The 25,062-nt window shown below is 39.0% G+C and overlaps 1 protein-coding gene across 1 annotated transcript in view; it reads right to left on the reverse strand.

Annotated features, from left to right (window-relative positions):
* The window catches only part of LOC131201287 (deleted in malignant brain tumors 1 protein-like), a 57,202-nt gene extending 33,020 nt beyond the window's left edge, over positions 1–24,182 (reverse strand). Inside the window, exons 1-8 of the mRNA XM_058189105.1 lie at positions 24,111–24,182; positions 19,409–19,477; positions 16,621–16,641; positions 13,893–14,177; positions 12,581–12,604; positions 8,436–8,474; positions 5,802–6,110; positions 4,227–4,247 (exon numbers count right to left, since the gene is read on the reverse strand). Coding sequence (XP_058045088.1) covers positions 4,227–4,247; positions 5,802–6,110; positions 8,436–8,474; positions 12,581–12,604; positions 13,893–14,177; positions 16,621–16,641; positions 19,409–19,477; positions 24,111–24,147 — 805 coding nt within the window. The 5' untranslated portion in view covers positions 24,148–24,182. The remainder of the gene's footprint in view (positions 1–4,226; positions 4,248–5,801; positions 6,111–8,435; positions 8,475–12,580; positions 12,605–13,892; positions 14,178–16,620; positions 16,642–19,408; positions 19,478–24,110) is intronic.
* Positions 24,183–25,062: the final 880 nt, after the last annotated feature.

Here is a 25,062-nt window from a genome sequence, read left to right on the forward strand (position 1 = left end):
TGGAACTAGAATGGATTTAGACTTATGGGAAGTTACTCAACATGTGGAGTACTGGTATTTGAATTATGGGAATGACCCTGAAGGATATTAAGCTTAATTATGAGACTGACCCTGAAGGACTCACCTATTCAGGCTGATGGTGAGCTTTTCTTGATCAGGAGAATGATAAAAAGTTTCCTATTTATTTGGCTTGCTGGATCCAGAAAGACTTCCTGATTGAGGGGTGTGTACCTTGGCTTTTTCTGTTCAGCTCCCTTTTAGTTCCAGCTTTAGAGTGTTCCTTGGCCCCATCTATTCTTTTGGTCACTTCTATGACATGTCATCTGTCTTTGACTTTGATTTCTGCTTGTTCCATGACAAGGGCATTAGGTTGTTTCTTAGATTTCCTGGCTGAATTTTGACTTCCTGGCTTATCTTGGACATTTGCCTGCAGCACTTTAATTGTACAATCGTGGCTGTATGTTATTAAGCCAGTTAAAAAAACAAAACCAGGATGCCTGCTGTTAGTCATTATTTGGAAAGAGAAAGCAGAGAAATTATACCTAACCTTGCTTCCTTAACTAACAAGAGATGTTCAGGAATTCTTTTCCAGAAAGTTATGTAAGCATTGTCCTAACTCTTCAATTGGGTATAATGCTTTTGGAGTAAAAATCTATCTAAAGGTACTTTTCTATTTAAGATACATTAATAATTTAGTTTATTCCTCATAGTTAGTTATGTAGCATGAGTCTGTATATTCTGCAATATTGGGACTGTTGGTGAGTCAACAGCAGGTCAGAGGAGGAGCTGCTGCAGGACAGAGATGACAGTTGCTCTTTAAAAATTATGATTTAAGTTGAGTTGATTTAAATCAAATCTTTTTACTAGTGATTTAAATCTACTTGATTTAAATCAGATCTACCCTACTCTTATATTTTAAATGGATTCATTTAAATAGATGAAACAAATCCCCAAAGCTTTCTTACCAGGGGTTGGTGGTGATATTGATGGACCATACAAAAGCATACAATAAATAAATAAATAAATAAATAAATAAAACAGACAGTACAATATATAATTTAAAAATCTATGTTTATTCTGAATATGCTGTTTACGTGTACAGGAGGCATAAAATGAATATAACTGTATTATAAATGATTGTCAGTGGTCTGCATTCTAAACATAGAAAGTCCAGTTAAAATAAATAGCAACAACAACAAAGTACCTGACTTTACTGCTATGCTTACAAAAGTTACTAGCCTGTAACAAATAAATAAACTAGGAAATGTTAGTGGTCACATGACCATGAGATGCTGTAAGAGTTGTAGATATTGTTATATTATTTTATCTTATTTTGCTTGATACCTCATTAAATGGTAAACAATAAACTAAACTAAGCTAGTGAAGGGCAGATTATGTTAACTGACATTCCATTGGAAAGTAAGTAGATTCTCCCCTCCTTATTGTCCTATTTCCAATTTATGCTGTTCATGAAAATACATTTTAAGTCAGTCTTCATTACCTGGCCAATGCGGTGTAATCCACCCTGAAAGAGAAAAGTTTATGATAGTTTCAATTTTTAATATGTAGCAAAGAATGAATTGCTGCTGAAAAAAAAAACATTGTGACATCTATTCCTGGAACTCAGTGGTATGTCTATGTGACATTGCTAGTAAAATAAATAGCTACAACAACAAAGTACCTGACTTTACTGCTATGCTTACAAAAGTTGCTAGCCTGTAACAAATAAATATATAAATAGCAACAACAACAAAGTACCTGACTTTACTGCTATGCTTACAAAAGTTACTAGCCTGTAACAAATGAATATAACTGTATTATAAATGATTGTCAGTGGTCTGCATTCTAAACATAGAAAGTCCAGTTAAAATAAATACCAGCATCATTATTTAAAACATTTAGTGCTAGAAGTACTAATAAATGTATTTATAAATAAATAAATAAATAAATAAATAAAATGAATATAACTGTATTATAAATGATTGTCAGTGGTCTGCATTCTAAACATAGAAAGTCCAGTTAAAATAAATAAATAAACAAACAAACAAACAAACAAAAGTTTAAGCTTAAACTGTCTACTGTTGATCTCACTCTATTCCTAAGAGGTCTGTAAGGGGCATGCATAAGTGCACCCAAATGCCTACCATTCCTGTCCTAATATTCCTTTTTTACTTATTCTTTTCATGTATCCAAATTATGTTTATACTTTTACCTGTTATCTTATATATGATTGACAAATAAATAAAAATAAATAAATAAGATCTGCCAGTGAACAAACATAAAGTATTAGATAGACTACAGTGATAGATAAAGCATGAAGTTACATTCTGAAATCATATAGCTTACTACACAAGGTTAAAAGCAGATTGATTTTTAGATTTTGATAATGAAGTTGACATTACTGAACATTCAGTCACAATAACAAATATACTAAGTCATGAAATACTCTGCAATCATGAAAAAGTTTTTGTTTCTTTGCTTGTTTTCATAGCACTTAGACTTATATACTGCTTTATAGTGCTTTACAGCCCTCTCTAAGCGGTTTACAGATTCAGCCTATTGCAGTCAACAATCTGAGTCCTTATTTTACCCACCTCGGAAGGATGGGAGGCTGAATCAACCATGAGCCTGGTAAGATTTGAACTGCCAAACTGCTGACAGTCAGCAGCCAGCAGCCAGCAGAAGTAGCCTGCAGTACTGCACTGTAACCACTGCACCACAGTAGCTCAGTAGTTCAAATAATACAAGATAGAGATATGCAATGCTTGAAGAGGAAAAGATAGCTTGGGCAGGGAGACATTGGAATTTTTAAAACATCTACCATGCGCTCTGAAATCCTTAGATTTGATTTGAAACTTGAATGTGATAAAATATTATCCACTCTATTTTGGATAAATGTATTCAGATAGCAATGTTTTCTGCTGTAGTAGATATAATTAAAGTTATAATATTTTTTTATTACCACAGTTAAACCCTGAATAGGTCATATTACACTAATAAAGGTAAATTTGTGATGGGAGGTGGATAGGCTCCATTACGGTGGTGATGGGTTCACTGTTTGAAGACCTGAAAGATCAGGTTAGGGACAGTTCATCATGGAAAAAATATATCTGTGGATTTTTTTTAAGAGACATCACTGACTTGACGGCACTTAATCTACTTAATAAAAATGTATTTATTTTATTTTATTTGTCACAACAGTATATATAAGTATAAGCATGAAATAACTATACGAATTGGATACAATCAAAGGGAACATTAGGACAGAAACGGTAGGCACGCTGGTGCTCTTATGCACGCCCCTTACAGACCTCTTAGGAATGGGGTGAGGTCAATAGTAGATAGTCTTTGGTTAAAGATTTTGGAATTTTGGGAAGAGACCACGGAGTCAGGTAGTGCATTCCAGGCATTAATAACTCTGTTACTGAAGTTGTATTTTCTACAATCAAGATTGGAGCGGTTCACTTTAAATCTATTGTGTGCTCATGTATTGTTGCAATTGAAGCTGAAGTAGTCTTTAACAGGAAGGACATTGTAATAGATGATTCTATGAGTTAAACTCAGGTCGTGCCGAAGGTGGCGGAGTTCTAAATTTTCTAAACCCAGAATTTCAGGTCTGGTGGCATAAGGTACTTTGTTGTGATCAGAGGAGTGGAGAACTCTACGATGTGTATCATAGGACTAGATAACAAACACTGAAACATATACAAAGCAAAGGCTAGTCACCAAATTGGTTTAGGTTTTATAGCTGGATTCTCATGGACTGTTTTGCAGATATTATTTCAAACTTACCTATTGTTAACAATCCAAAATATGTCAATAAACAAAGAGTAAAGATGAAACATTTTGCATCTATTTCATCAAGCAAACAAAAAGTACTTTGCTTTGCTGATTTTGCTGTCCATGAAAATATCCAAATTACCATAACAGTGGATGGTCCAGATTTTACTGTGAGATGTTTGTCCCTGGATATAAAGGCTATCTGGGTGCAGAGGAATAATCCAGTATGCTCCCATATATGTCATTTTTCAAGGAGAAAATCACAAAAATGAACAGGAGTCCAGATGCAGAACTGGGGAATACTGACTTATTTGGAAAAGCATCATGTTGATCAGGTGATACCTGGAACAACCCCCCCCTCCCCATTTCCAAATTCTTCACTCAACTTTAAGTCTTCAAATAATCAAAATGTACATTGAAATACACTTCTAGTGTCTCAGCATTACCTGGTGTTGGACGAACACTCGCTGAAAAAGAAAAAAAGCAATTTGATTACATTTCAAGAGATTTACTTTAGTAGTTTAGACAATACAATGACTGTATTGATATGCATATCCATTTCTTATCGCATTGCTTGTAAAGTGGATACTATGACCAGAAGAATAGTGTTTGCTTTGTTTTGCTAAGGCTGCAAAAGTTTTTCATCTTGTACGCCAACTATTTGGTTTCAAGAGGCCACTTCAAGAGTACAAAAAAGCAAAAGGGCTACGTTTTCCCATAGCTATTCGATGTAATTAAAAGGCCCTCTTAGCCTGCACTAAAATCATTATGTAGCTAATTCTGCTTGAATGCAAGATTTTCTGGCGATATTATATGTATTTCAGGGATGGTAGAGTTATTGTCTAATTTGAGAGAGTTATACATCTATTGCTCTGCTGGGCATCATCAAAATACTCCCCCGTATTATCACATATCCTTGAGATGATGGCTCAGTAGAGTTTCTAAGCTACATGCTCTTTTACTGTTCTCTCTAAATAGAATCCTGGCTTATATTTATCTGCCTTGTCCTAAAATTCCCTGCAGAGAGCATGATCTCTTTGTGGCTTCCTCTGTTTAACCATTACTCAGCTATATCTTCCTGGACTATATCTAACTGCACTGGTTACCAGGAGGCTTTGTGATGGGATTCAACATTCTGGTTATCACTTATCAAGCCTTTAATGGCCTTGGGGCTATTTATCTGAGGAAATGTCTATCTACTGTGGCTTCTGGGGCTCCATTCTATGCAATCAGTATGCTTTGGATTCCATCAGCTAGATCACGGGTGTCACACTCGATTTCATTGAGGGCCACATCAGGGTTGTGTTTGACCTCGGGGGCCCAGGGTTGGCGTGTCCAGCTTGACATCACTCATATTGCATCTATGGTGGCCCGAGCGCTCTGTCAATGAAAATGGGCTCCCGAGCTTCATTTTGGCTGCGGTGGCTTCCTGGAACTCTCTGCCAGTGAAAACAAAGCTTGGGAGTGTCACATATGGCCCTACCGAGGCCTTGAGTTTGACACCCCTGAGCTAGATGGTACCACTTCATGGGACCAAGAAAGCAGAGGTCTGTTACAGCATCTGTCCTCTGAAATGAGGTCCCTCCCGAGATTCATATAGCCCCCAATGTATTTAAATGAACTCTTAAAACCTGACTCTTCCCCCCTCCTACACACACACACACACACACACACACTCATGGGTCTCCACTACCATAGTGCAACAAGTTAATCTCAGTTGTATGCCAGGCTGGCATGACATTTTTCTTTAGGTAAAAGTTGCTGACAGATATATTTTTGCAAGTCTGATTGTGCCCATCTAACTTTTTCTTTTCTTGGTTAATCCTATCTCTTTATAATTTTATAGCCATGATTTTCTTCTGGGTTTGTTTGTTAGCATTCTGGGTTTTTATTAGGTGAGTTTGAATATTAAGTTCCAACACTAAGTACACTAAAATGTACAAACTCTCAACATTAACTACTGAGGGGGGAAAACTCCCATAAAATATGCATATTGATCTCATCATAGGATTTCAACGTACCTGAACAAATAACACCAGCATCTTCATAGTGGTTGCAATTATGTTTTCCCCAGCCTGAAGTTGTACAGTCCCAAAGATAGGATTCATACCCACGGCAGTAAACATCATCGAGAAGAATAGGACCATATCCTTGTCCAAAATAGCCTCCATGTTTAGCTTCAACAGCTTGTCCACATCCGAGTTGTCTGCATACTACCGCCGCATCGTTTAGATCCCATGAGTCATCACAAACTGTCCCCCATTCTCCATAGTCACGCCGAACTTCAACACGGCCTTGACAGCGATCCCCTCCATTTACCAATCGGAGCTCTTAAAATTTAATTATTGAATCAATTAGTATGATTGCTGTTCTTGACGAAGATTCACAAATTTAATATGAAGATGTGGTACCCAGAATCTACCCAATCTTGGCTGATCTCAAAACAAATAATCAGGGGTTGGATCTATTGGGATCAAGTTTTCTTGGAGGTCATTAGGAAATGCCAAATGTATGCTTGTTTGGGAATTTTAAAAAAATTTAAGGAGAAGACAATGGCAATCTCTTCCATATTGTTGCTGGAAAATTAACATTTTGAATATAACTGTTCAACAAAGCTATTTTTCTTTTCTTCAAGACATTGGAAGAAAATGGGCATGCTGAGATTTTGTGCTTTAGTTTCTAGCATCCCCAACCAAGAGGACCAAAAAGATTGTAGGAAGAATAGCAACCACCACCACCACCACCACAACAACAACAACAACAATATGGTTCATTAATATTGCAGCACCAGGTGATGCACGAATTGAAGAGAAACAACTAGAAAAAAAACCCCATAATACTGCTATCTTCAAATTAAAGTTGAGCAATTATGAAGAAACCAATAGTACCAATGGTTGTACCAACAGAAATAGGAGGCCTTGGAGCAATACTCAAAAGGTTGCCTAGATACTGTACATGGAAATTTTGAATTTATCAGATCTAGTAAAAAAACCACCTTACTCAGAACTACCTATATACTGAGATGTTAGTATTCTACTAACATTATACTATACTAACAGCTCTTAGGTTCTTGGTTACGGCTTGAATAGTTAAGTTTTTATCACTCCCAGACTATGAATCAAATTGAATATTAAATCTAAAATAATAATAATAATAATAATAATAATAATAATAATAATAATAATAATAATAATAATAATAATAATAATAATAATAAAAAAAAACATCTGGTGGCTGTGCTACAGATAATAATAATAAAAACAACAACAACAACAGCAACAACAATAATAATGCCATCAGACTGTCTGCTCCAAGTCTGAGCTTTTTCATCCTGCAAAAATAAGATATTATTATACAAAAACAAAACCAACTCCCTCCCCAAAATTCTACTTCAATAAATATATTCATATATTCCTGATATCTTTTGGGGGACAGATTTTTCTTTCAAGAGCAAAGATCACTGTCATATAGCAAAAGTGGTTTAATTTTCTCCTTGTAATCATGAGGCATATTTGTTAATGTCAATAAATGGATTGGAATACGACATTGAACATGTTCCCTTATGGACTCAATATTAGGTATAATTTGATGCTTTTAAAGTCCTGGCAAATTCTTGGTTCTAACTATGACAACTATTTGATGACTTTTCCAATACTTGAGGCAGTCAAACATATTTCATTTTTCTTGACAAAGAAATTGAAATTCATTTTTATGAGAAATCGATGGTTTGGAATAATTATTTTTAAATGAGAGTGCAGTGGCTCACGTGGTAAGGATCCTGGGTTGGCAATCAGCAAGCCTGTTTTGAGACCTGAGTGCTGCTGCAGGATGGGGTGAGCTCCCGTCCTTTGCTCCAGCTCCTGTCAACCCAGCAGTTTGAAAGCGGGCAACCGTAAGTAAACTTTGGTGGGCAATATAATGAGGATATGAAAGGAGTCCCTGACAAGGTGTCCTCTGGACAACAGTGATGTCACCAGCTAATCCTTCAACCCAGAAGCACCTCAGTGCTTCCAACACAAGAGGGAGCAATTTTTAAATGGTGGGGATATTTTTTATAAAGCAAGGACTAAACCATCAGGATAAAATGGCTCTCAAATATCTTCTTTGCTATCTAGTTTTCTTACTGATAATATATCAATAAAATTGAGTATACTTTTAATTGAGTATAATTGTATACTCAATCATAATAATAATTGTACAATAAATACAATAATTGAGTATTATATAGTAACAATAGAAAATAAAATTATGAAATTAAATAAAATTAAACGTTATAATTTTTTTCAATTGTTACAATAGCATCCTTATTATTATGTGTACTTCCTTAAAATATCAGTGAAATTAGGAAAAATCAATCTAGCAAAATTGGGCTATAAAAATGCAAACTACCAGATGGCAGCAAAAACAGAGTTTTCTATCACTGTGGGGCCATCTCCTGGCCTTCTGGAATTTTACGGGCCAGATATGAAAGCTTAGCTTAAATCAATAAACCTTGAAACTACAGCTTAAAAGATAGTGTTACTGTAGACATAACTATAATAAGAAACAGAAAGAAATGCTAAAGTTAATATCCAAATTATATGTGATTTATGGATACCAACATAACCTTTTTTTCATATTAGAATATTGTGGGAAAGCACAGTGTATAATTTTACCTTTTCTATAATCAGGTGTTCTGGTTTCTGGAAAAGGAGCTGAAAAAAGGAAAAGAGACATATTAAACTACATGACACATAATAGCACACTAATGACATTTTACCCATGAAATATTTAAGGGTATGTCAAACATATGTGATATCTATCTATATACACACACATGTACAAAATTTTCTTAATGAAAACAACTTGAAAGAAAAGAATATAATATAAAAAAGGAATAGCATCCCATGTGGACTATAGCCACTCATATATTAATAGTATATTAAATTAGAAAATGTCATAATTTTTATTTATTTATTTATTTATTTATCGCATTTGTATACCGCCCTATCTCCCTAGGGACTCAGGGCGGTTCACAGGCAAATAAAAAGGTACATATAAATACAGAATAAAATATCAATTAAAAAACTTATTCCACGTAGCCAAATAATTAAAAAGAACAATATAAATAATAAAACCCATTAAAACCAATATAAATTTAAAATCTAGTCCAGTCCTGCGCAGATGAATAGATGTGTTTTAAGCTCGTGGCGGAAGGTTCGGAGGTCCGGAAGTTGACGAAGTCCTGGGGGGAGTTCGTTCCAGAGGGTGGGAGCCCCCACAGAGAAGGCCCTTCCCCTGGGTGTCGCCAGATGGCACTGCCTGGCTGACGGCACCCTGAGGAGTCCCTCTCTGTGAGAGTGCACGGGTCGATGAGAGGTATTCAGTAACAGCAGGCGGTCCCGTAAGTAGCCCGGCCCTATGCCATGGAGCGCTTTAAAGATAGTTACCAAAACCTTGAAGCGCACCCGGAAGGCCACAGGTAGCCAGTGCAGTCTGCGCAGGAGAGGTGTCACATGGGAGCCACAAGGGGCTCCCTCTATCACCCGCGCAGCCGCATTCTGAACTAACTGAAGCCTCCAGGTGCCCTTCAAGGGGAGCCCCATGTAGAGAGCATTGCAGTAATCCAGACGAGACGTCACGAGGGCGTGAGTGACCGTGCATAGGGCATCCCGGTCTAGAAAGGGGCGCAACTGGCGGACCAGGCGAACCTGGTAAAAAGCTCTCCTGGAGACAGCCGTCAAATGATCTTCAAAAGACAGCCGTTCATCCAGGAGGACGCCCAAGTTGCGCACCCTCTCCATCGGGGCCAATGACTCACCCCCAACAGTCAGCCGCGGACTCAGCTGACTGTACCGGGATGCCGGCATCCACAGCCACTCTGTCTTGGAGGGATTGAGCTTGAGCCTGTTTCTCCCCATCCAGACCCGTACGGCTTCCAGACACCGGGACAGCACTTCGATAGCTTCGTTGGGGTGGCCCGGGGTGGAAAAGTACAGCTGAGTGTCGTCAGCGTACAGCTGGTACCTCACACCGAAGCCACTGATGATCTCACCCAACGGCTTCATATAGATGTTGAACAGAAGGGGCGAGAGAATCGACCCCTGCAGCACCCCACAAGTGAGGCGCCTCGGGGCCGACCTCTGCCCCCCTGTCAACACCGTCTGCGACCGATCGGAGAGATAGGAGGAGAACCTCTGATAAACGGTGCCTCCAACTCCCACTCCCAATCCCTCCAACCGGCGCAGCAGGATACCATGGTCGATGGTATCAAAAGCCGCTGAGAGGTCTAATAGGACCAGGACAGAGGAACAACCCCTATCCCTGGCCCTCCAGAGATCATCCACCAACACGACCAAAGCCGTCTCCGTGCTGTATCCGGGCCGGAAACCGGACTGGAACGGGTCTAGATAGACAGTTTCATCCAGGTGCCGGGGAAACTGACATGCCACCATACTCTCTACAACCTTCGCCGCGAAGCGAAGGTTGGAGACCGGACGATAATTACCTAAAACAGCCGGGTCCAGGGAAGGCTTCTTGAGGAGGGGCCTCACCACCGCCTCTTTCAAGGTGGCCGGAAAGACTCCCTCCAACAAAGAAGCATTCATAATCGCCTGGAGCCAGCCTCGTGTCACCTCCTGAGTGGCCAGTACCAACCAGGGGGGGCACGGGTCCAGTAAACACGTGGTGGCATTCAACCTACCCAGCAACCTGTCCATGTCCTTGGGAGCCACAGGGTCAAACTCATCCCAAACAATGTCAACAAGACCGCCCTCAGACGCCCCATCTGGATCCCCGCAATTTTGGTCCAGACCGTCCCGAAGCTGAACGATTTTATCGTATAGATAACCGTTAAACTCCTCAGCACGTCCCTGCAACGGGTCATCCCGCTCCCCCTGGTGAAGGAGGGAATGAGTCACCCGAAACAGGGCGGCTGGGTGGTTATCTGCCGACGCAATGAGGGACGAGATGTAGCAACGTCTCGCTTCCCTCAATGCCACTAGGTAGGTCCTATTATAGCTGTCACGTAGCAAGGAGCCAGGTACGCGACAAACAAGCCCATCTGACACCTATGACCCCACCTCACAAAGAGGGATTCACACCCGGCAATCTGAGGTACAGTGGTCTCCCTCGGCTCTAGACTCTCTCTAATAACCACCGCCACTTCCCCACCCCTACCCTGAGCCCTCGTCTGATGGAGTGCACGGAAACCCGGTGGGCACATCTCCACAAGGGGCACACCCCCTTCAGTGCCCAACCAGATTTCCGTAACACCTATAAGATCCGTGCACCCCCCTGAATGAGATCATGTATTAGGGGGGCCTTATTGACCACGGACCGGGCGTTGCACAACATAAGCCGAAGGCCCAGGCTCTGAGGGTCTTGACCATCCGGGAAACGGGAGAAGGAAGGGGGATCGGGGCGCGCGATCGCCTGAAAACATCGAGCGCATGCCCCCCAAAATGATACGATCCCCCCCTTCCGCCATATCTGCCCCTCCCACTTAATCAACTTTCATTTGACTTCATATTTCTATCTAACAAATCCCTTAGATATTTCTATCTGCTTTTTTAAAAGCCTTAATTTTATGAACCACTCCATCTCTGTTGTCACCAACAAATAAGAATAATTAAAGACAAAGCTAAGTAACTAAATTCAGTTTGATGCTTTTAAAAATCTTGAGTGGGAACTGCAAAGCCATTATACAGGGCATCGTGATTTTTCACATATTTTGTTATAGCAACTGATCACCAAAGGGGGGCGCTCCAAATTAATTTTAGTGATTGTGTCTGTACAATGTTACAAGAGCCATACCATAATGGTAACCTGTAATTCCTTATATACTACGAAAATAATTATAACAACACATTTTTTATGAAAACTGAAAATAAATGGGGAAGTGAATTTTGGTTTGAAATGGATCAATAGAGTATTGCTTAATATGTTGCTCCTTTATAACTGGAAATTCTTCAGATAAACAAACAGGAACAAAGTTATATCTGGAAAAATGGATTTAAGAGAATTTCATACCCAACCAGGACTTTTTCCCCCCAACATAATATCTAACTATCAGACAGGTAGCAACTGTGTAGTTTTAAAAAACCATTTGTTAAATCACCTTTTTTGTGGCAATTCCCATGATTAACCAATATTTTTTTTAAACAACACAGTTACTACCTGTCTGGTAGTTAGATATTATGTTGAAAAAAAAAGATCCAGAGTGCTTATAGTTCTTTTCCATATACCCAGATCAGTTCTTGGTCCATAGCTCTAAACTGCTATACAATAAGGCTGGCAGATGGCATTTATTTCCGTTTGAGTTTTGTTTGGGTTTCTAAACTTTTCCAGAAGCTAAGGAATGTTGCAATTACACAGTACCAAAGAAATAAGTTACTGGATCTTAATTACTCATCTCAAGGCTGAGCAACCCATATCAGGAAAGTATATGCATATGTGTGTGTGTGTGTGTGTGTCTTTATTGTTTTTTATAAATAGCAAAACTGTTTTAAAACAGCAAAACTGGTTTATATTTCACAGCTGGATACGAATGTTATTTTGAAGATGTTGTTGTAGGAGATGACTAGGCAGAGCCTGAGGGAGGGGTCAAAGGAGTCGTAAGTCATGAGTCCCTAAGCACCTGCAAGACTTCTAAGTCGAATGCCTCCCTATTCTTAATTCCTGTGTATTTCCCTTGACGGTCACTTGGCCAAATTCTTGCAGATTCCAGATTCTAAGCTTGAAATAAATCTTTATTCTCATTTGAACTGCCTGAATCTCCTAATTTCCCAAATGCTTGACAGTTGTATTAATTCAAAATTACCTGTTGTTTGAAGCCATTTTGAGTCTGTCAACAACAAAAGAAGAAACATGAGGCATTAAATGTACATATTATTGTACGTATTATTGATCATGATAAATATATATATATATATATATATATATATATATATATATATATATATATATATATATATATATATATATATATATATGTAGGTGTTTGGTTATTCGGGTTTTCTCCCGCGTAAAATTGGAAGTATCTTGGCGGCGTTTGACGAAGTCTCATTCGTCATATTCAGGCTTCAGCTTCGAGCTTCTGGGAGCAAGAAGCACGAAGCTGAAGCCTGAAGATGACGAATGAGACTTCGTCGAAACGTCGCCAAGATACTTCCAATTTTACGCGGGAGAAAACCCGAATAACCAAAGACCTACATACAAACACCCGCGAAAACCTCAGAATATATATATATATATTTATATATATATATATACAAATATATATATATATATATATGTAATTATTTTCTCCTGTTCTAGGAAAATATGTAAATAGGTAATGTTTATGATGATTAATTGCACAACCAGAGGATTTTATGTACTTAAAAAAAAATCATGTACATCAGATTTGCAGGTACAGAGCTGGGCAAACGGCAGCAAATTGGACAACATCCAATCCTATAAGTACATTCTTTGACCGTTCACAGTTTACAATGGCACTGAAAAAAGTTATGACTATTTTGCACACTTACCACCTTTGCAGCATCCCCATGATCATGTGATCAAAATTCAGGTGCTTGCCAACTGAGTCATGACCATCGCTGTGTCCCAAGGTCACATGATCACTTTTTGAAACTTTCTGAACAAGCAAAATCAATGGCGAAGCCAGATTCGCTTAACAATTGTGTTGCTAACTTATCAATGGCGATGATTCACTTAACAACTGTGACAAGAAAGGTTGTAAAATGAGGCAAAATTCACTTAACCAATGTCTCACTTAACAACAGAAAATTTGGGCTCAATTGTGGTCATAAGTTGAGGACTCCCTATCTAACTAAACACCTTAGCTATCTGGTACTAATAAATGATTGATCATAAACAGATCAGTCAAACAAATAGTAACAAAATCCTATCAGCTACCTTAGCATGAAGTCCTCCTTGATGATGGCGCATGAAATGTTTCCAGCCAATACAATTAATGGACTTATGGTTAATATAGCCAATACTTCTGAAGGGCACCAAATTGGAGATGGCTGTACCTATGGATATTGAATTGTATTTTGGACTTCTGTCTTTACTCCATAACCTGCTTTTCCTGGTATCAATGTGACACAAAATCAGAGAATGACTTATACCTGCACATGCAACTGCAACATTTGCGTTGGTTCGGCAGCTTCCTTCTCGAAAAGAGCATTGCCAGAAGTAGTCTTCATTGCCAGTACAGGACACGTTACTCAAGTAAGGGTAAGTGAGGCTGTTGTTGTATTTCCTAACTGAAAGTGCTCGGCCACACTTCAGTTCCCTGCAGACGACCTCAGCTTCCGTCAGGCTGAGTTGATCATAGCATACACCAGTCCAGCCACCAAAGTAATAAACTTCAAGTAGACCGGAACAGTTTCCCGACAGCCTCACATAAATTTCTTTAAATAGACATTAAAAAGAGCGTTATTAGCAATAGCACTTAGAATTATATTTATATTTATTTTATTTATTTATGTATTTTGTCACACAGTATATATAAGAAGTAAGCATGAAATAACTATACAATTATAAGCACATATATAAGTATAAGTATGTAATAACTATATTAATTGGATATAACAAAAGGAAACAATAGGACAGGAACGGTAGGCACTCTTGTGCTCTTATTCACAGTGCTTTACAGCCCTCTCTAAGTGGTTTACAGAGCCAGCATGTTGCCACCAACAATCTGGGTCCTCATTTTACTGATCTCAGAAGGATGGAAGGCCGAGTCAAACTTGAGCCAGTGATTTTCAAACTGCCAAATTGCAGGCAGTAGGCAATCAGCAGAATTAGTCTGCAATACTGCATTCTAACCATTGTGCTATCACAGCTCTTAATTAATTAATCACTTAATCATTAGATTTCTACATATTTGTAGAATGGACACAAAATGATGGTTTTAAAATGTATCTCCCAAATAAAAGTGGAATTATTGTCTTGCTTCAGTCTTATTACTTTTAAATGGGACACTACAGAAAAGTGTTATCTTAGGGGACCTAAACATCAGGGGTGAAATCCAGCAGGTTCTGACAGGTTGTAGAGAACTGAAAGCGGAAATTTTGAGCAGTTCGGAGAACCAGCAAATACCACCTCTGGCTGGTCCCCGAGTGGGGAGGGAATGGGGATTTTGCAGTATCCTTCCCCTGCCATGCCCACCAAGCCACACCCAAAGAACCAGTAGTAAAAATTTGGATTTCACCACTGCTAAACATAATATACTGTAAATCTTAGTCTTTTTTTCCCCATTCCTTCCTCCAACAGGTTAGTGGCCTGTTTCTGATGTGATAACAATATACCTGGGCAGGATTACTTCAGATCATAGATGAGGCTCTTCGGTTCAAAAGCTCCCTGCACTATTAAGCTACTATGTCAGAAAAAATGGTGGGATAGGCCTCAGATATCTAGTTTATGTTTTATTTTATTGTACAACATACTCCCAGCAACTCTGGGAAACTCACAGTTTAAAAAGTAAAGGGCAAAAGTATACAAACATGTTATCAGTGGTCTCAACCAAAGATGAAAAAAAGGAAAGGAAAAGGAAAAGGAAAAGAAAAGAAAAACATCCAACAGGATTCAACTATTGCCCTGATCCAAAGCTTGGGAAGATAATTAGGACTTCAAAGGTTCCTAAACTTAATCAGAGGGGAAGCCTTTGGATCTCAGGGGTGGGAGGGAAGATATCATTCCAGAAGGAAGATCGATACCACAACATAGAAGGGTCTAGTAGAGTCCTACTAGATGTCACTGCTTAAATGATGGGATCTGAGGTGCTCCTACTGGGCCTTATCTCATGGAACAGCCAGAAGCAACATGGAACAGAGGCTAGTGGTCAGTCAAATAACCAGACCTCATGTTTATATAGGGAAGATTCTTCTGTATGATTATTGATTGATCACTGAAAGCCCTAGTTGAATTTTGAAACAGTATGGTCTAAACTCAATCCGCCTTGGCTATGCAAATGTTTTGGATTTAAAGTTGACAACTCAGAACCTCCATGTTTTTGCCATATACTCAGAACAATACACAACCTTTTCAAGTGGTGCTGTTTCAGATGACTTGACAGAAATATTGATTTGGATCTTGCTACTGGACTTTTTTTTTATAAAAAAAGTAATTTTTGATTGGGGCAGTAGAATAGCAAGGACTGTTTCCACTGCCATTAGTTTCGGCTGGGAAAACAGATATTGCTGGAGCAAAGCAGGGAATAACAATAAGTGAAATATCCTTCTCTTCACCTTCCTACTGATCAATTCCATTCCTTTACAGTTTTAAAGAACATTTTCACCTTATTTCATATTCGGAGCCTCCAGAGAGTCTCTGGGGGGGGGGTAGGGAGGCTGTTTCCACCCTCCCAGACTCCTAGAAAACCTCTGTAGCCTGGGGAGAGCAAAAAACGGGCCTTCCGGTCCCACCGGTAGTCAGGAAACTAGCCGTTTCCGGCCTCTGGAGTACCTCTGGGAGAATGGGAAAGGCCGTTTTGGAGCCCCAAGAAATCCTCTGGAGCCTGGGGAGGGTGAAAAACTGGTGTACCAGCCCCATCGGGCCATCGTATGCCAAAAGCAGGGGGGTCATGCGTGCATGTGCGGGGGGGAGCATTGAATTATGGGTGTGGCCATGCGCATGACCCCCGCGTGCTTCCACCACTTTTGGCCCACAATGATAAAAAGGTTAGCCATCACTAGTCTAGTGCAACCTTCCCAAATGGCAGTTTTCCAGGCACGCCATGATTACAGCTCCCAGAATTCCAGTTGTGCATTTGTTGCACTTGGGAAGCAAGTGGTTGACAAAGGCTGATCTAACAACTCCAACGCAAACCAACATAAATGTTTGAAAACTCACCATCATAAATGGGGGTGGTATCTGGAAAATTTAAAAAAATACATTAGTGATTTGCAGGAACATTTCTTATTGCAACAGATCAGACTGTGATTTTGTGCTTATTAGAAAGAATATTTCTTAAGAATACATGAAAATTACTGATATCTCTCTAGGGAAAAACCTTATTTTCATAAGCAGTTTATTAATGAAATGAACTTTTAAATGTCAATAAAGTCTACAAACTAAAATGATTAAATTCACAGTGGTAGATTCTGAAATGTCAAAGGGGTATTAACTTTTATAGTTAAAACCTTCTGCCCTCTTTTCCAATATAGGAATTCATTCCTGTGTACAATTCATCTTTTGAAAAATTGTGAGCATACAATTTTTCTCATTATCTTGTATTAGGGATGCCAGTGAAAACCCAGTTATATTTGTATAATATACAAATATATCAGGGTTGAAATGAAAAGTACTGGTAGCACTGATGATGTTACCTAGTTTGCATAGTGATACGTCTGCAAGAAAACCACCAAGATCAGAGATCACCGAGGACCACTCAGTTCCCTTACATTGTAGTGATCCCCACATTATCAGGGTTAAAGTCCCTATGTTTGCAGTTACCCAGATATCCCTGTAGAGGCATTTCCGGTCTTGCTGAATAATAACATAACATAACATAACATAACATAACATCAGAGTTGGAAGGGACCTTGGAGGCCTTCTAGTCCAACCCCCTGCCCAGGCAGGAAACCCTATACCATCTCAGTCAGATGGTTATCCAACATTTTCTTAAAAATTTCCAGTGTTGGAGCATTCACAACTTCTGAAGGCAAGTCGTTCCACTTATTAATTGTTCTAACTGTCAGGAAATTTCTCCTTAGTTCTAAGTTGCTTCTTTCTTTGATCAGTTTCCACCCATTGCTTCTTGTTCTACCCTCAGGTGCTTTGGTGAACAGCCTGACTCCCTCTTCTTTGTGGCAGCCCCTAAGATATTGGAACACAGCTATCATGTCTCCCCTAGTCCTTCTTTTTGTTAAACTAGACATACCCAGTTCCTGCAACCGTTCTTCATATGTTTTATCCTCCAGTCCCCTAATCATCTTTGTTGCTCTTCTCTGCACTCTTTCTAGAGTCTCAACATCTTTTTTACATCGTGGCGACCAAAACTGGATGCAATATTCCAAGTGTGGCCTTACCAAGGCATTATAAAGTGGCACTAACACTTCACGTGATCTTGATTCTATCCCTCTGTTTATGCAGCCCAGAACTGTGTTGGCTTTTTTAACAGCTGCTGCACACTGCTGGCTCATATCTAAATGGTTATCCACTAGGACTCCAAGATCCCTCTCACAGGTACTACTATTGAGCAAGGTACCACATATACGGTACTGGTGCATTTTGTTTTTTTGGCCTAAATGTAGAACTTTACTTTTTTCACTGTTGAATTTCATTTTGTTAGATAGCGCCCAATGTTCAAGTCTGTCAAGATCTTTCTGTAACTTGAGCCTATCTTCTGGAGTGTTGGCTATTCCTGCCAGCTTGGTGTCATCTGCAAATTTGATGAGTTCCCCATCTATCCCCTCGTCCAAGTACTGCATAAAATGCAGTAGCTATGCACGTGCTCACACACTCACACATTCAGAAATATACCCTGAAACAGTCATCTGTGTCTGCAAAAAGATATTTAATGGTTTGGAGGGAGAACATTTTGTATGCATTCCTATGATTTTTCAAGCTCCTTTTTCAAAATATTTGCAATTCCCTCCTAATCATACAGAAATAAGTCTCTGGCTCATATCAGCTGAGTGCATCTGATACTGGAGAAGGATTGATATGGTCCTATGGGACTGCAGTTCATCAAAGCCAATTGCGTCAACAATCAGTTTGCACTGGTGCATGAACTGGTTGTCGTGTCCCACTCCTCCGCTGACGGCCGGGTCAGGGAAATCCGAATCAGGCGTGCCTCTGCAGCTCTGCCAAAGTCCTAGCAAAGTCCTCAAGGCAGGCAGGAGACCAGAAAGTGACTTCAGCAAGATATGTTCGACTTTGCCTGACTCAGAGAATGCCAGAAAGCAGATCCTTTATGTAGGCCATGGGGTGTGGCTCCGTGACTCAGCACTTATCCAGGCCTGCCCCTCCCTTCCTTCTGACGCCGCCGCCTATCAATTCTTCTGAAGCGAGGGTCACTCCAGTCGGCAGCTGTTGGTAATTGACCTCCCTCAGGCTCACATGCTGTGGGGGAGGGGGAGGGGTCTAGTTGCTCCGTTTGCCTGGGCATGGAGCCAGGGCTGGGGCCGGGAGGTGCTTCCTCCTCCTCAGCCTGTCTGGGCATGGAGCCAGGGCTGGGGCCGGGAGGCATACTAGGACATTCCTCAGCGTTCGGAAGCAGATAAGAAGGCCCCGGCTGCGGTGAGAGCGGGCAAGACACAACACTGGTTCACACAACAAGACAGGGTTGTCAAACTTGCGACGACACGTCGTCACGTGATGTATCATAACTTCCCCCCCTTTGCTAAAATGGGGGTGGGCATGGCCAGCATGTGAGGCTTCCAGGCCCTGGGCCGCGAGTTTGACATCCCTGCAATAAGACAATGTGAAGAGACAGGAAAATTACATATTTGAAATTATGTTTGATGCAAATCTAGAAGGAAATTTGCTTTAAAGATATAGCACTATAACTTATATAATATATTATATATCTTTAAAGCAAATTATGGGCTATGGAGCGTAAATAAGCATGGCATGTCAGAGTTTTCAGCAGAACAATAGCAGCAACAATGTTATTTTAAAAAAGCAAAAGACTTACAGAAAGGAGTTGTTGCTCTTGTTCTTGTTCTTGCTGGTCTTGTTATTGCTGTTGTTATTGCAGAATTACCTGTAGAAATAATATAATTGAAGTGCTAATGAGTTTAAATGACATTGCAAAATATTTTTACCAGCTAATTTTAAATGAATATATCATGTAAACTAGAAGGCTTAGTGAATGCTTAGAAACTTCTGTGACAACTAAACCCTAACAATATAACCCGCCATATTGCATGCCTCACTTATCTGTTTTATACATTTTTCAAGTAGGCAATCATGATAAATAAAATAATGCAAAACAAGTATGCAGTTCAAGTTGCATGTGTGTATAATAGCAGTGAAGTGCAAGAAAGATATAAAAAAATATCTTTCTTTCGGCCTTGCACACAAGCCAAAGAACATAATAGAAACCGAGAGTCTCTTTAGCTGGCTTGGATAATATAAGGAAATTTTTCTCTTCCCATTGCCACTATGCCTGAAGAAGGAAATACGGATTCAAACAGACAAAAGACTATGTCCAGACACACTAAAATTCAGGAATTGCCACAGGAATTTTTCCTATTTACATAAAGGTGCAGGTGTATTTTTCTGATTTTGTACACTTGTGATGGCAGGGGAGTGTGTCTAAATTAGAAAAGGAACATCAGTTCTGCATTATATGACAGATTAGCCTACTTAAATAGCCCCTTTTGCTGGTAGCTCAGCATCATGCATATTGGAACTTGATCCAAGACCTTGCATTTTCTGAGCTCGGTCTATTTTTTAACTCAATTTTTTTTTCTTGCAATGAATCTTAGGTGGCTGAAAAAGTAAGATATAGGTTATGCCTTTATTTATTTCTTTAACATTTTGAAATATGTAATAGATTAACTTTCTGCATAGTTTGCAATAAAATGTGTATACAATAAAATCAAACAAAGTGCAAAATGAAAACTCCCTATAAATTAGACAGCAACAAGCCAGCCATTCAATATATAAAGCAATATAAGTCAAAATGCAATTACAATTAAGCAAATGCAAAAGCCTGGGAAAAAAGTCTTCACCCGGCACCAAAATGATGCTACGGTGGGCACCATTTAACATTTCCTTAGAAAGTCATTCCAGAATTAGGGCACCACCACAGAAAAAGCTCCCTCCTTTGTAAATCCCCACCTCTTCTTTTTTGGTGGTAAGGGCTGGAAGAGAGCCTTGTTAGACAAATACTCTTAAAATCAGGGCATGTACATAAAGGAGAAGATGCTCCTTCAAGTAACCTGGAGAAGTAAAGACATTTAGGTCTTTAAAGGTTAAAAAAAAAAGACACTTGCTCTTTTTTATGTTTACTGGGTCTGTAACAGAGGTGGGTTTCAGCAGGTTCTGACCAGTTCTGGAGAACCGGTAGCAGAAATTTTGAGTAGTTCAGAGAACCGGTAGTAAACATTCTGACTGGCCCCACCCCCATCTATTCTTTGGCTCCCCAGTCCCAGCTGATCGGGAGGAAATGGGAATTTTAAAGTAACCTTCCTATGGAGTGGGGTGGGAATGGAGATTTTACAGTATCCTTCCCCTGACATGCTCACCAAGCCACGGCCACCAAACCATGCCACGCCCACCAAGCCACATCCGCAGAACTGGTAGTATAAATTTTTGAAACCCACCACTGGTCTGTAAATGTATCTTTCCCCTTTTTATTTATGCAAGTGGTGAATTGTTCATTTTATTTTATGTCTGTGTCTGTTTGAAAAAGGATTGATAACAATGTCAAATAAAGAAACAATAAATACAAGGTTGCTAAAATTTATTCAGCATGATTTTCATTGGGTGTCAATGGGATAGTACTTTTTAAACTGGGATTAGATTTTGTGTTTTAAGTAGGTTGCTTTGTTAAATTTTATGGCAATTTTCAGTTTTTTGCTTGTAAGCCATTTAGAAACGTGGGTTGTGATGTTATATAAAGTAAATAAACATAATAAACAATTTATAGAACCAATGTGGTGTAGTGGTTAAGTCAGTATCAGGCTAGAATAGTCCTAATAGCCCACTTTAGGCAAAAAACCATCTGGGTGACCTTGGGCTAGTCACTTTCTTTCAGCCCTCGGAAGGAGGAAATGGCAAACCATTGAAAATCCTTGCCAAGAAAACTTCAGGGAGTGATCTAGGCAGTGTCCACAAACTGGACATGATTTAATGGAAGAAAAAAACCACAATTTATGTGAGAACTAATCATGCACAAATAATATTTCCTGCCTGGGCAGGGGGTTGGACTAGAAGGCCTCAAAGGTCCCTTCCAACTCTGTTGTTGTTATTGTTATTGTTATATCTGCAAATAGACTTTGTATAGCTGGTAAATTCAAGAACCTGAAGACTAAAATGGCCTTCTCATCCATTTTTCTAAGCTTGAGCCAGTCTCTTAGGCCTAGGAAGGAGACAAAGGCCTATCACTTCTGAAATCTTCTCAAGAAAAAATGCAGGTATTTGTCTAGGGCAGTCTCTAGGACTCAGCAATGATTTGAAGGCATACAGACACAGAAAAAGGGTATAACAGACACCTCATGGTCTGATTTCCATAATGGAAATATAATAATTATAAAATTTGTTTAGGGAAACATATTAGTATATATTAAAAATATCCACAGCTGCCCAGAAATACTAATGAATGAACTTAGTGATATTGCAGGGAGCATCCTAATTTTAAAAGGTAGAAGAATGAATACATTTATGTGTTTTTAGACACAAAAACACATAAATAAAGCTATAAAAAAGAGATGTACAGATAAACTGCCAAAGAAAAGGGCATACAGGTTGCCTGAAAGTGTAATGAATAAATGGTCGGATTGCAAGGAGATTGGCTAAGAATGTTAAGAATAACAAGATACGTTCAAAATAAAATAGAAAAGAATCGGTATATCAACTAAGAGATTAAAATCCTAATATTGTTATAAAGAAAAGCTGAGCTAATCAACACCTAATGCATCGTTACTTTCTCCAATTAGAGAGCAAGAGGCACAGTTGTGATGAACAGGATAAAAGTCAAAATTGAAACTTGAGATGGAAAGAAACATAATCATGGAGGATTTATTTATTTTAAAGGAGTTTAAATTTCACCATCAAGAATTATATCCTTGGGGACTTTAAAAAATCATTGCTTGTCTGAAGTTTTTAAAGAAATTCTGAAGAACAGATTATCAAGAAAACCTTGGAAATGCCAGATGACTAAATAGGGCAAAGTATTCCTTATGTTGAAACAGAGGAGAAACTAGGATCTAGGGAACAACAGATCAGCCAGTCCTACAGCGATACCCAAGATTTCAGAGAAAGCCGTAAAGTGATCAAGAACTTTTGCCAAATTATACCATTTTTGACAGATAACTGGGAATGCTTAAATATAAAATCCTGAACTGCAGCAAGGCAATTGGTAACAATATAACAATATAATAACAACAGAGTTGGAAGGGACCTTGGAGGCCTTCTAGTCCAACCCCCTGCCCAGGCAGGAAACCCTACATCATCTCAGACAGATGGTTATCCAACATTTTCTTTAAAATTTCCAGTGTTGGAGCGTTCACAACTTCTGCAGGCAAGTCGTTCCACTTATTAATTGTTCTAACTGTCAGGAAATTTCTCCTTAGTTCTAAGTTGCTTCTTTCTTTGATCAGTTTCCACCCATTGCTTCTTGTTCTACCCTCAGGTGCTTTGGAGAACAGCCCGACTCCCACTTCTCTGTGGCAGCCCCTGAGATATTGGAACACTGCTATCATGTCTCCCCTAGTCCTTCTTTTCATAAAACTAGACATACCCAGTTCCTGCAATCGTTCTTCATATGTTTTAGCCTCCAGTCCCCTAATCATCTTTGTTGCTCTTCTCTGCACTCTTTCTAGAGTCTCAGCATCTTTTTTACATCATGGCGACCAAAACGGTAAAATTGCATACAATCTGATTACCATATTAGTCAATCATGAAGTAGTTAAATGGAATGACAATTAAGCAGATACATAGCTGGCATGAAAATAACATTCAAAGAATGTTCATCAATTGTTTCTCATGAGACTTGAGTGAGATATTGAATGTATTGATACAAGATTAAATCCTAATATCTGTGTTGTTTTAAAAAAACATGGATAATAAACAGTTAATAAAGATGTATAAAGATGTATTAAGTTAATAAAGATTTAGCTTGAGGGGTTCTGATCACTGACAGATTCTTAACAATTCAAAAGACATCCCCAAAATTATAGATGGTGGTTTGCTGGCTAAACGTATATTTAAAGTGAAACTTTGCCATAAGAGAAAAAATAGTTTGCACGATTTAGAAACTTAAGGGATGAGCAGAGCTCATTTTGATGTATAAATCATTTAAATGTACAATGATACGTGTTATATTTTCCTATAAAGCTAAATTCTAGAATTTAGTTCAGAATGTAAAATTTTATATGGAATCTGAAAACTGCTTCATTTGCTTCCTAAGGGTGAACATTCTGAATTAATTGAAGATACATAGAATGCAAAGATTCAGTTTTAGCCATGCCCTGTAATTTTTCAAAAACAGTCCTGTTTTGGAGAACTTGGATGATCCATCTACTAGACCAGGGGTCTCCAACCTTGGCAACTTTAAGCCTGGTGGACTTCAACTCAAGGTTGAAGTCAACTCAACCTTGCCAAGGTTGGAGACCCCTGTACTAGACTCTATTGCAATCACCCTGGAGAAGATTAAGCATAGAATTTACCTGCAAGCACTAACAGCATCACCCAAGATAGCATCATTGTGGTGTCCGTCTTCCCAACCCTTCTGTCCCAGATTCAGACACACCAGCGCCTGAATTTAAAAGTTTGTGACAACACAGAGGTGTGGCTCCCCTACCTCACTTTGCCTTTGTTGCCATAAACATTAAGGCAATGTCTTTCAAGGATCAATATCTGCCATTCACATGTATGCTCTATTTGTTTGCCAACAAGGATAGCATTGCAGTGATAACAAGTTTCCATGATTTATAGAAAAGAATTGCCACATATTCAATAAAAATGTAGATTACTTCCTTTTGAACATAAGCCATTTCCCTGTGATAATAAAGCTCTTCAGGTGTGCCTAAGATTGAAGAGGCCAAAGAACAAACCATGACTAAACAGTTTAAACGGGAGAATAGACCTGCATAATCTGCTGATAGGGCAACATTCAAAGGCCATCAGCAGTGTTGCCAAAAATATATAAGGGTATTGAGTGGAAAATTATGATTTATTGTGTGTTTGATTCTTTTAAAAATATGAAACGTGTTGTTATTTTAGAGTCTTGAAGCTGGTAATAAAGGAAAAGTGGAGACAGAAAATGAAATAATGTAAAAAAAAAGCCCACATAAAAAGGAGAATCTTTAGGCAGCTTGTTTTCCCCTTCCATTGTCCCAAGCCACTAATAACTACTTAAGAATAGGTAGTCCTTGGCTTACAACAGTTCATTTGGTGACCGTTCAAAATTTGAACGGCACTATAAAAAGTGACTTATGACCATTTCTCATAGTTACCACCTTTGCAGCATCCCCATGGTCATATGATTAAAATTTGGATGGTTGGCGACTGGTCCATATTTATGACAGTTGCACTGCCCCAGGGTCATGTGATCCCCTTTTGCAATCTTCTGACAAGCAAAGTCAATGGACGAATCCAGGTTCACTTAACAATCAGGTT

Source organism: Ahaetulla prasina, chromosome 6, assembly GCF_028640845.1.
Source record: "Ahaetulla prasina isolate Xishuangbanna chromosome 6, ASM2864084v1, whole genome shotgun sequence".
NCBI classification, from domain to species: domain Eukaryota; kingdom Metazoa; phylum Chordata; class Lepidosauria; order Squamata; family Colubridae; genus Ahaetulla; species Ahaetulla prasina.